Genomic DNA, 12,910 nt, shown 5'->3' with positions numbered 1-12,910 from the left:
GTTTGTTTGGGATGTGTTTAGGCTAAGAGCATTGGTTTAAGAATTCTGGGAATTGGGATGATTAGGATGATGGAAGGTTTGTAGATGATGATTGTAGCTAATTCAAGCTAATTCTCGCCGATCTTAAAACGGGGAAAACGACCCCTATTTATAAGGAAAAAAAAAAGAATAGAACAATCAGAAAAAGATCAGAAGTTCTAGACACAACAGAATTTCTCTGACAAGGCGCGATGCGGTGGCACCTGTTGCATTGTGATAGGCTTGCGCGATGCATTTGACCCATCATTGCGTGTCAGTTCTTGAAGATAGCAAAGATTTTACAGATTTTGGTTTCTAATGGATTTTTTGTGCGAAATATATCTAAACGTCTTTGTATTCGAATAAAACAAGTATTGCCTTATGAAAAGTTTTTTTCAATCTCGAACTTTTTCGATCTTTGTCTTTTTGGAGACGATAAATTAGAACCTTATAGAGGATTCTAGAGGATCCTAATTGACTTAGGATTAGGAACAGAACATGATCATATAGGTCCTAAATAAAATATTTGGCTTCATATAATCGTAAGGCCGTAGCTAAGGTGGGCCTACACTCGGTTTGGGCTAGGTTTAGTATTTTGGCCATATCTCATTTGTTTTAAGTTGGATTTGGGCTTATAATATATGGGTGAAAAGCTCCTTTCGAGCCCCATCCAACTAAGCAATTATTGAAAACAGACCAAAATAATGAGATTGAACGTTTTTATAACTTGGGCAAGAAAAAAATTATTTTAAGGAAACAAAATGAATGTTATAGGATTTAAGGAAACGAAATGAATGTTTTGGATTTTAAAAACACTTTGGGTAAGGTTATAAAAATGGTCAAGTCTTAGAGAAACTTTGCGCGACTCTTCAACCCTTTGTCGAGCTCATTAATCAAAACGTGAAAGGTACTCATCACTGGGTTTGTTTTTGGGGAGACATAATTAGTTGTCTACGCTAACACTTTATTTATGATATAGCAATTTAAAGATGCACGAGACGTGAGTAATCGATTCATTTAATTACTCTTATTTTTTCAGGTTTAGGTTTTATTATGTTTTGATTTGACTAAAGATATTATGGTTAAATTGCTTCCAATGTTATTGTTATTTTGTTGTTATTGTTGATCAACATATTACATGTTTAAAGGGCATATGTAATTCAAAATGACGATTAAAAAGGTAATTCGGACAACCGGTTTTGTTTCTTTTTTAATCTTATTGTTTAATCAAGTGATCATTAAGATTTAGAGCTATGTGTGCATTACTATTCAACCAATTTAGCCTAATTTAGTTTGGAGCAAATTGAATCTTTGTTTGTATGCCTTTTAGATCGCAGGAAATACTTTTGACTATAAGAATCGAGTAGAGGCCAATACGAGCGAATGTGACTCCATAAATCACTTCGTACCATCATCCCCAATCCTCGTTTAGTGGTCCTCGACCATATTGCGTTAGCAATCTCATGAATTATGAATGGGGTATAACCTTCACCGATCAATCGTTGTTGCCTATTGTTGTCCTTCATTCGTGGTTGCCTTAAATGATCCGTGAACGGTTTACAAGTTTCTTAAAAATGAACTTGTTTGTGGCTCCCTACTTTACTTGTCCCTAATCATATATGTTATTTATCACTTCTTATGATTGCCAAGCATATTCACACGTGCTTAAGTAGGTGGCTTTGATCGACGCCTAAGATTTCAGACAGAACTCTAGTGTCCGGAAAATTAATTAGTTTTATCTATTTATTCATCTATATGTATTTAGAGTTATTCAATGTGATCTTGTAATGGAAAAAAGAGTTTCAATGTATTTTATATTGGGGATTGAGAGTTCATGAGGATCCTCTTGATTGTAATTGAGATATTGCTACGAGTGTGCTTCTAGGGTGAGGTCGAGTGAGTAGTGCTCTGAGGGTACTACTAGGGACTTGAATCTTGGATTCAGGTTAAGTGAAGAATAGCTACGTTCTTGGTGATGAGTTTTGGGTATGAACTAGTTAACAAGTTCAGTTAGGAACTTGTAAGAAAGCTCATATTGTAATAGGTTGTAACCAGGAGTGTTTGGTTTATTAATTATAGTGAAGTGTTTGCGTTGAAAATCTCTTGGATGCTCGAGGTTTAACTTCTATTTGGGCTTGAAAGGTTACCTTGTAAAATCCGCTTTGTATTATCTAAGTTCTTAACAGCAATATGTTTTATGTTCCGTGAAAATTAGTTATTAAGAAGCATACTATAATTCAACCCCCCCCCCTCCCTCTTGTAGTATATCACCCAAATAACACATGTTCAAAATGTGAGTGATCTAATAACAACATTTTATATAATAACACGAGTCATTTTTAGAAGCTTCGAACTACTTAGTGGAATTGAGTTCAAATTTTCAAATGGTCAAATCTAATAGAATAAAATCACACTTTGTTGTTCAACTTTCATTATATCATTATTGAACCCTTACAACCTCTATAATAGAAATAATAATTGATCAAATACATAATCAACATGTAACAATAAATAATTATAATATGTAACAAATTTGTCAAATTCGAAAGAGAGCAAGAGGATGGCATTGCAAATGTGACGTACGTAATTCTAGAATAAGCTCTTAACAATTGATGGAAGGTGGATATTGAAGAAATAATCTTTCCAATTGACACTCAAGGGATCAAAGTTGAAGGCTTCTTCATCCAAACCATTTTTCCGGGCAGTAATCAGCAACTTTTCTGTATTTGTATCGGCAAAACTTCAAACCACCAAATACATAGTATTGTCAGTTTTTAAAAATAATTATTATTCCAATATATTAATTTTTTATATTCTTTTTGTAAAATATACTCCATGCTTTCCAAATTAAAAAACAAAAAAAACTTAAAATTAAAGTGATACCGTTTCAAACACTGGGGGAGCCAGAGGGGTACAAGGGGGGACAACTGTCCCCCCACTTCCAAAAAAACAAGCAGATATATATATATTATTGTGGAAAATAACTTAGGATACAAAGTGGATGGTGTGGTGGTGAGTGGAGTTGAACTCTTTACAAAATACCAAGGTTCGAACCTTGTTGTTGTAATATTTCCTCTTTTTTTGTTTTTTTGAAGAATCCTTCCTTTTTTTTTGTTTTTTTGAAGAATCCTTCCATTATATTTATTAACCAATACTAATTTATTTACATAATAATATTGCATGAAGGAAACCCTTAAATTACTATTGTCATTGAACTTTAGTGGAGTATTTTCCATTCACTTTTTTTTCTTTATAATGTTTAATTAAGAAGTATTCCTTTCAATTTTTTTAATTAATATAAACTAAGTAGTAGTATATATATTTAAATGATAATTTTAATTATGATATTGAATGAACAAAACCCATTAAATTAAGTTTGTCATAGAAAATTATATATTATGACTATTGCATTTAATAACCTATATTATTTAAGGTTCGAATTTATTAAAAATTCCGAACTTATAAACGATTAGAAATTTGACACATCAATAGAAAATGGGAGAAAATAAAGAGTCAAATATGAATTGAATTTAATGAAACTTGTGCCTATTATTTTAGCCAATAGAAACATGACAAATTAGAGTTATATGTAGGGACCACATACAACAATTGTATGTGTAGCCTTTATCGGAAAAATTGATATATAATGTTGAATTTTCATTAAGTACTCTGTATTGTGGATTTTTGAGTTGTACACATTAATTATTGAACATTCTGTGTATTTAAGTATTGGTGTTTTTTTTTCCGAATATTTTTTGTCAAACCATGTAATGTTCATCCGTCCCCCCGATTTAAAATTTCTGGCTCCGCCACTGGTTTCAAACGAACCCATATACGATTATAGGCCTATAGGGGGATTCACTGTCAATTTCCCTACAAAAACTATTAAGGATGCCTACTTGAAGTAGATGAAATCTCCTCCCATTTTTTAGAATCTAACTATTTTTTCGTTTGATTTTATGCATTTAAAAATTATCTATACGAATTTTGACCGTCTTTGATAATTTGCACGTAACAGAACATATAATATACATTGAGCAAGAGTTTAACTTACATGCCCTTGAAGAATACATAGGGTTTGTATAATTCCACTAGCCTCATTGCTATTTTCAGCTCTTTGTCGAAGTTAAGCAAATTACGTTGCAAGCTACTACCACCCATTCGACTAGCCAAAATTAAAGCCTACAAAAAACATATTAACAACAACTATATATAATATAATCACTAAAAATAATGTACTTAGTAAGTATAAATGATTAAAATTACTTAATAGATTTAAACTTTGGAATATACGGGGAAAATAACCAACCATTTGCACGAAAGAGTGCAATAATGAGAAGATGATTTCAAATATGAGTATGTTGCTCAGCACGAAACCTCTCCTAATCTTGACAAGGTTACCCTCACGGTTCGTCCATGGATTTTTAGTGAAGTAGCCAAAAAGAATATCATGCACTTCATTAAAAGATATTGGATTTCTGTACGAGCTTCCAACTTGATATACAATCAAATTTGATTGATTTATGTGAGTCTTCATAGCCACAATAATCGAATTCACAAACATATCTGCAGGTATCTGCATAATACAGGCTAGGGTCATTATTCTTATCATCATATTTTCAAGTTTTATTTGTAATTAAAGTCAGATATAACATGATCTTTAGTTTTAGTATCAAATTAAGATAGCAGTTTTTGTAAATCAATTCAACCAAAAAATTAATCTGATGGTTGAAACCTAGAACCAATTTATATACTCTATAATTTCTAATAAGAATATAAGTGTTTAATATATGACAAATGCTAACGAACGCCCCTGTGGCGTTGGATAAGCTAGCTAAAACTATAAATATTATTCCGTAAAGTAAAAATTAACATTAATTACAACGATTGACGCGTGATTTTATCATGTTTTTTCTAATTGTTACCACTTTAGGTGATATTTAAATATTTATCGAACGCCCTAAAAGCGTTCGTTAGCAAGATCCTATATATATAAAGTTTAAGAGAGTAAAAATAAGAAAATGTTTATGTACTTCTCCCACAAGTTAAAACTTTAAATCTATTAAAAAAAAATTTAAACTTTAAATAATTTAATAATGTGGGCTTTTAGTCTTAAAGTGATGTAATTAATTTTAAAAGGTAGTTGAAATGTTTGTGGAGTTCAAGTTAGTAAGTGAGATTTGCTTACAAAAATGGGGCCTATCATATATAGAGTAATAATGTGTTTGAAAAGATAGGATTTTTTTTTTTGTTTTTTTCAAATACTCGTACAATTTAATTATATTGATTAATGTTGTGACTGTTGCTACTTGCTACCCAAAAAAAGAGTTATTCATAATTGGTTGTTAAAGGACAGTGCTATTTGTGTTCTACAACGCTGCAAGAAATGGCTTAGATTTACTCAAATATATAACATTTATAGCAATTGAAAATGATTATTTTTTTTTTGTTTGCATACATACCAACTCTGTATGATGACAATGATTTTTTTTCGGTTTGTAATAATAACGTAATAATTATAAAATATCACTATTTAAAAATAGAAGGTTGATATCAGTTTATTTAAAGTTGTTGTATTGGGATCGGAAATATGGTTAATACAATTTTTTTTTTTGAAACAAAGTAGTTAGGCTTACTTTTGGTCCTACAAAAGAAATTATGATTAAATAATTATATACGGGAGTATGATCTTAAAATTAAATTCTAAGTATCGAAAGGAAAATGATAAACATGATCTTATGGCTTAAATAAATTACACCAATTCATAGTTTTCTTATATCGAGGTACAGAGTATTATATTAAGAAAGATATTTAAAAGTAAGAGTACATATATACTCTATATCATTAATTCATTACCCATATTGTAATAATTACACTTTTGTAACTTAGCTGGTCCAATTTTTAAAATTATGTTTCTGGTCGGCCTAAGCTTGGTAGGATAACCCATGGATATACTCAGTAGTTGTGTAATCAATTATTCTAATAACATGATGAATAGAAATTCACAAAAATTAAATAAAGTTAATAAGGTAGATCTATCTTGTCGTATGCTTAGAGAAATGGGACATATTCATTAAAGCTTTTTTTTTTTAAAAAAATTGCAAGGAAATAAAGAATTTTCTTATAGAACAATAGAGTATTGAATATTGATCACAAGCAGTGAAGCACGCCACCCTACCCGATCTGGATTTGGAAAGATCTTCGGGGATCGAACTCTATACTTGGGCATTTTTTTATTTTATGTTTTTTATTTTTTTTGAAGTTAATATTATAATTTTGGTCCGTCCAAAGTTGAATAAGCTCGTTACTGTTGGACCAAATAGTAAGTTAGGTCACTAGTTTTTGTAGCCCAAACTTGAGCTTGCCTCGAGATGAGCCAACATTTTTTTTTTTCAAGCCCGGCCTGGCCAGGTCTACTTAGCTTCTCCATAGAAGTAGTTTTTGAAAATTGGTTGTTAAAATCTACAAAGGCTTTATTAAAGCATTTATAGCAACGAAAATGATCTCTTAGACTACATACTTTATGATGACTTGAATTAGTTGATGAATTTTGTTCAAAAAGTATTGCTCAATTCATGGACAATACTGTTGTAAACTTGTTATATAAAGCTGATATTATTTTGAACTTGTATTAGGACATATCCGTAACAATTTGTATGAAATAGCTTATAATGCATCAAATAAAAAAAAAAAGAAAAAAAAAAAGAATAATTCAAATGCTACTTTTAAGTTTAAGAAATTTGCAATTAAATTAAAGTAAAAATTTACAAGTTAATGAAGACTAACCAAGTCCAAGACCGAGCTACCATCACCAGAAAATAAACTTAGGTATCCTTTTCCATACATGACAGCAATACTATCAATAGTCCTGCATGCCATTAAATGGTTTAGTTCAAGTGTCTTACTACATAAAAGGAAATTAGATGTATATATATTACGTAGTACTATATTAATGCAAAGTCATTGAGAATAAATTAATTTAATAGTCACGTTGATAATTTACTTGTAGTATAGAAAGCTGACGTATACCTGCAACCTTCAACCCAACCCGAGAATGGTTCTGTCAATGTACTACACACAATGGTAGGCCTCATGATAACCACGGGTAAGCTGCCTCTAAGCTGCCCGACAATCATCTCTCCCATTGCTTTTGTAAATACGTATGCATTTGGCCATCCATACAACTTTGCCCTATTAATTAATTAATTAATTAATTAAATAAATAGTAGTGTATATACAGAACTGTGCAATAATTAAATAAGCATTAATTATTATTACTTTTTCTCAATTAGTAAATCAAATATTATATCCAAATGCGGATATAAAAGTATAACTATCAAAATGTAAAGAAATTAAATTGCATCTATCAAAAAAAAAAAAAAAAAAGAAATTAAATTGCAAATTCTTTATATATATTTCTAAAATTGTTTATATGAAATCTAAGGAAATAACATATAATAATCAAATTTTAAAAAAGAGAATATGATGTTCTTTGTTACGAAGACTTACAACTAAATTGTCACTCATATAATACCTCCGTTTCATATTATTTTCTACGATCAGACATTTTTCCTCTCTATTTTATGTTAAATCGTTGTAAATATATGAAATGAAGTAGTATAAATGTATAATTATAGCTTAATCTTACTTATCTCTAGTTTCCCTTTCTAACACTCAAGCATGATATATAAAATCCATATTCAAACAATTTTTTCCATCTACAAGCTACCTAATAATGAAAATAAAAATATCATGCCAAAAGTAAAGTTGTAAACAATGTTGTTCCCCAAATATTAAATTATATGATAAAATGTTATAATCAAACATCTTATTAGTCCAATCATACATGTTGATTTTGTAGGAGACAAATTATTAGAAAACTACTCACTTCACTTCTCTATATGTGATTTCACAATCTCATGCGAATCTATGGCCTATGACTTTAATTAAGGTTATAATCAAAGTTTAAAATTCAAAGGAACTAAATTCAAAGAATTCTTACCTTTGACTTCCCAAGTTCTTCATAGTTTGTCTAATAGCCTTCTCAGGAACATCATTGGCTTTAAGATTGCTTAAAGTTTCCGCAACAATCTTTTTCTCATTTTCAATATCCAAACCAACCATACCATTTAAAGCTTCACCCATGACATGTGCCTTTTCTGATATTATACCGGCTTTCTCTCCACATACATATGCTAAAACGAAATATAAATAAGTAATTTCATTAAAAATAAAAATAAACTATCAGCTTAAACTTTTACCTAAGTTAACACATAATATCAAAGTTAGGTCATATTCACTTCATCTTAAAAATTAATATTATGTAAAAAAATTTTAAGTTTAGTAAAAATAATTTAAGTTTAGTAAAAATAATATATTTTAAGTAAAATTAATTTCAATTTACTAAAAATAATTTTAGTTCAGTAAAAATCAATTATTTTAAAGAAGAAATATAATAGAAATTCAATAAAAATAATTTTAGTTTAGCAAAAATTAATTCCAATTCAGTAAAATTAAACAAAAACTATTTTAGTTTATTAAAAATAATTTATATTTAACAAAAATAAGATGAAGTGAACGAGACCTTAGTATGACAAGTATGTCATTACAGATTTAAAAATTACTCACAAGTCATAAATAGTAGTAGAATAGTTAACATTAGGTATAACAACTCATGTTTAGAGATCGAGATTGACTATAGATTCAATCCTAGGACAATTATATACAGTACAAAAATAGAAATTAATTTCTTACCAGTTGATACATGGATAAGTAACTTGATATTAGTACAATTCTTTGCAAAGTTGATAACATGCTTTGGTCCTAGGGTATTCACACCCAATGCAATGTCGTACCTACAATAATTAAAATATTTAATGAAATAATACATTATTAGCGTTGCTGACTAGACAAGCTGACCCACGAGCTCAAGATCTTTAAATATTAAGTAGGTGGTCCATAAAAAATGTAACATAAAAGGATTTTCCAAAATATGTAGTAAAGCATCTCAGCTGGCATGGCTTTGACGCTTTATCAATTGCTTGTCACACATTCGCAAGGTTAAGGAGAAAATCTTGGTCTCTAATAACTTGAGTTCATTATGACTTGAATAATGTTTATTAGTACTTAAATTGAGTTTAGATAGTATCACGGAACCTCAATAACAAAATACTCCGTACTACTTTTTCATTAATATCAACAAAAATTTGTTAGATTTAATTAAATATTTATAACTAATACTAAAAGATCAACCGCTGATATCATTCATTTATCCAACTTGTACACGTGTCAACTTCTTCTTCAAAATTTTCCCGCCTAAATTTTTTTTCCCTTTCACATTTTTTTTAATAAAAAGAATTAAATATTGACTACAAAATATTTTAATACATAATACTGTACATTAAACTGTTCACAATTTTTTTAATAAGCCTTTTGACAATTGTTTACCTAATACCTTACGATTTTTTTTATGGAGTATTATTTAAATAGCTCTTTTTTTTATGATATTTGTGCATCGCACGGAAGTTGATCTAGTTAGTATTAAGATTGATACTATTTAAGCACGATATAAACGAGCAATATTAGAGAAACAATTTTTCCAAGCCTAAGGCTTAATTAGACTATTAGAATAGTGTTGGTTTCATTTTCATTTTTCATTTGTTTTTAGAAAATTTGGGCCTTCAAATTTTTAATTTTTTGTAGATCTTGTTAAGATTTAATTAAGTATTAACCTATATATGCATTATTATTGTTCAGTAATTAAATTGTTATCTCTAAAATCCCATATATTCAGACAAAAAGACATTCTCTTCCGTCCCAAACAAGGTACCTTTTGCAGTATTCATATAAGGAAAAAGATAATGCAGTCTTTAAGGCTGCATATAAGAAGCTAAAAATAAAAAGAAAAGACAATAAATAAACATTTATTACCCCGATTTACTCGTGAATTGTCGATAAATTCCCAACTTAATATTAGTACTAAAAAAGGAAATATATTAAATGCTTATATACAACCCTAAGCACTGCTTATAGCATTAATAATATAACTTTGTGACCATATTTTTTTTACTTATATCAAAAAACAAAAATACCATCATTTTAAATGCTGTTAATATGAAGAATATTTAGTTGGATACAAAATGTATTGTAATTCTATAATTGTCAAACTTGTTTATAGCCATGTATTATATTTGATATTTTCAAAGATAATATATAAACTACATGTTCAGATTTTTTTTTTTTGTTTTTTTTTTTTATTTTTTTTTTTGCATTCCTTGAAATTAAACATTCAACCTTTTTAATTTCTCAATTTCTAAGTTCTACAACGACGTACTTTTATACCATTAGGTGAGCTAACTTTCCATTTGCTAATGAAAAGGAATACTAGTATATACTTGGTACATAAATAAGCTAAGAAAGATAACTTATAGAATAATACTCCGTAATACCTTTACTATTCCTTTTTTGCTTTCTTTTAATGCACCGTTTAATTTAATTTAAAACGTTTTCATGAAAAATAATTTTTCAATTAGCTCTCATTTTCTATCTACAAAAATTTAATAACTACACATTTTTGTACCATGAACATAGTATACGAATACGACCTTAGCTTTTTCACGAGCTAGTCGAGCCCTACTAGTTCTTTTTATTTCTATTTATTTATTTTTTATTTTTTTCACAATAGCAAATGCAAGAGCCCTACTAGTTCATGAGCAATATAATGAAAATAAATCAATTTTATCATGCACATTTTCTAAGTATTGGAAAATAGCATACTACGTCCGATTTTTTGTTTTTTTGTTGTAACTTTGAGGTATTTTGTGTGATATATAAAATATTCCAAAGTTGCAACTAAAAAAATCAGAGGTAGAATAAATAAACAAACAAATAAATAAATAAGAATGGACTTAGTATTGTAGAGTGTTACCTTTCGTCAAATCTTGTGGTTGCAGCTACGTTTATAACAATATCTATATCGTCGTACATTTCTTTCACTTGATCATCAGTAAGTCCTAAGTTCTCGTACGAAGTATCACCGGCAACTGCGCTTATTTTTTCCGACACGAAAGACTCGAAACTTGATCCCCATTTTTCTCTTAGTACTTTGAACAACTCCTTTCCTAACACCTACATCCACAACAACATTGTTATGATAATGAGCTACGTTGTTACATAACCTACTTACTAATTATGTAACTTTGTTTGTAATTGGCATACCTCATCTTGAACCCGAGCTTTGAGTGCTTGAGCATCACTAGCCCTTATGAGAAGGTATAGTTTGTTCAAATTTGGTTGAACCCGAAGTATCTTCTCCAAAAGAACTACATAAATAGATCGATCATCGTGCAAACAAGTTATAATAAAGAGAAAGAGATCAATCAATACGGGTAGCTATTAAAAGAGCGAGAATAAGAATACATACTCTTAGCAATGAAGCCAGTAGCACCAGTGATTAAGATAGTTTTGTTTGCTAAACACTCAGTTATGCTCCCAAAATCCATGATCAAAGTAACAAATATTAGTAGTAAAGTAGAAAAATTAAAGCTAGATTTACAAATGAAGTTATAAAATTAGCTGAAATGGCTCAACCTATTTATTGGAGCAGCTGAATAGATGTCTACATCAAATATATATTACCCAACGACAATTACCAATAATAAGCAATATGACGTTACATGTGAATAATAGTGGTCATACTCTTCAATTAAAAAATTAGGGAGTAACACGTAATACAATTATTTAAAGGGTCGTTTATTTTAGTCACAGTAAAAAGTATAAAAGAGCAAAACCAGTGACCAAACTTTTTATTAGCTGAAATCTTGTATATATTAATATGTTGATATGCCACGTTCCAAATCGTTAGGAATAGTCTCATCCGTGTGTTTTTGATAGATTTCTCATCAAACTCGTTATAAAATACGTAGTAATATTTTCTTAAATAATTTAATTTCATTTGGAATAAATAATTTTTTTAAAAATAAAAAATAAAAAATTGTCTAAACGCTCAGTATGTTTTAAGCTAAGTTATGCTTCGTTCAAAGACACATGGGACAAATGTATAGAGACAATCTACTGAGAAGTCTTAAATAGGAGTATTTTTTTTAAAAGGTAAGGAATAGGGTTTTACGTATCTCACATGTCAATGTAGGATTGCAGGTTATTCTAGGTTAGCAAGCTAAGTCATTATGAGGTGGAGAGAAGGGTAAAATTATCCTCACGTCAAATTCCATGTACTGAATCTTGATCCCACAACCTTATGATTATAAAATGCAATTAAGTTGCGCTTGGTATGAAATTGTAAGTATTGCCCTTCAAAATTTTTACCATCTAATCAGGGGTAAAGCCAGGATTTGAAACTTACTGGGGCCGAATTCTGATAGTTTAGTTTCAGATTTGACCCCAGTTAAACACCTGATTTGTAATCTCCCAATAAGGACTTTTTACATTCGGTTAGGCTCGGACTCAAAACTATTTATATTATTAATTAGCGGTGATAATTACTTACCATTCAAAACAAACCTTGAAGAGGAAAAACAGACAATATTGGAAGAGCAAAAGAGCAAATTTAAGTGTGAGAAGAACCCAAAGAAAAACTCGTTACTTAGAGTGTGAGGAAAGAGGCTTTTTTTTTTTTTTTTTTTTTTTTTTTTTTTTTTTTTATATTAAATCATTGGCCTAAAAAATTAAACCAAAAATTACTGTTCAGGGGAGTCTAACCTCAGAGGCTCAGACCAAACATACTTGACACAAGGATATATGTTAACTACTAAGCCAAGGAAATATCATTAACAAATGAGTTAGTTAATTTGTATATATTGTAGAAGTTTATAGGGGCCAAATAGAAATTTTAAAGACCACGGAAATGGGTTACGGGGGTCGGGCACCTGCCAGC

The 12,910-nt window shown here is 29.5% G+C and overlaps 1 protein-coding gene across 1 annotated transcript; it reads right to left on the bottom strand.

The window, feature by feature from the left end:
- Nucleotides 1–2,413: 2,413 nt before the first annotated feature.
- Nucleotides 2,414–11,591, bottom strand: LOC110716572 (fatty acyl-CoA reductase 3-like). Its single transcript, XM_021895198.1, has 10 exons — nt 11,441–11,591; nt 11,236–11,339; nt 10,946–11,145; nt 8,773–8,873; nt 8,021–8,213; nt 7,048–7,209; nt 6,805–6,886; nt 4,328–4,594; nt 4,073–4,200; nt 2,414–2,758 (listed from the first exon to the last, which is right to left on the bottom strand). Exons 1-10 carry the CDS (start codon nt 11,517–11,519, stop codon nt 2,608–2,610), a joined length of 1,467 nt encoding a protein of 488 aa, XP_021750890.1. The 5' UTR covers nt 11,520–11,591; the 3' UTR covers nt 2,414–2,607.
- Between the last annotated feature and the right edge of the window lie 1,319 nt (nt 11,592–12,910).

This window comes from Chenopodium quinoa, unplaced genomic scaffold (genome assembly GCF_001683475.1).
Source record: "Chenopodium quinoa cultivar QQ74 unplaced genomic scaffold, ASM168347v1, whole genome shotgun sequence".
Lineage (NCBI taxonomy): Eukaryota > Viridiplantae > Streptophyta > Magnoliopsida > Caryophyllales > Amaranthaceae > Chenopodium > Chenopodium quinoa.
This window is presented reverse-complemented; position numbering and strand designations above follow the sequence as displayed.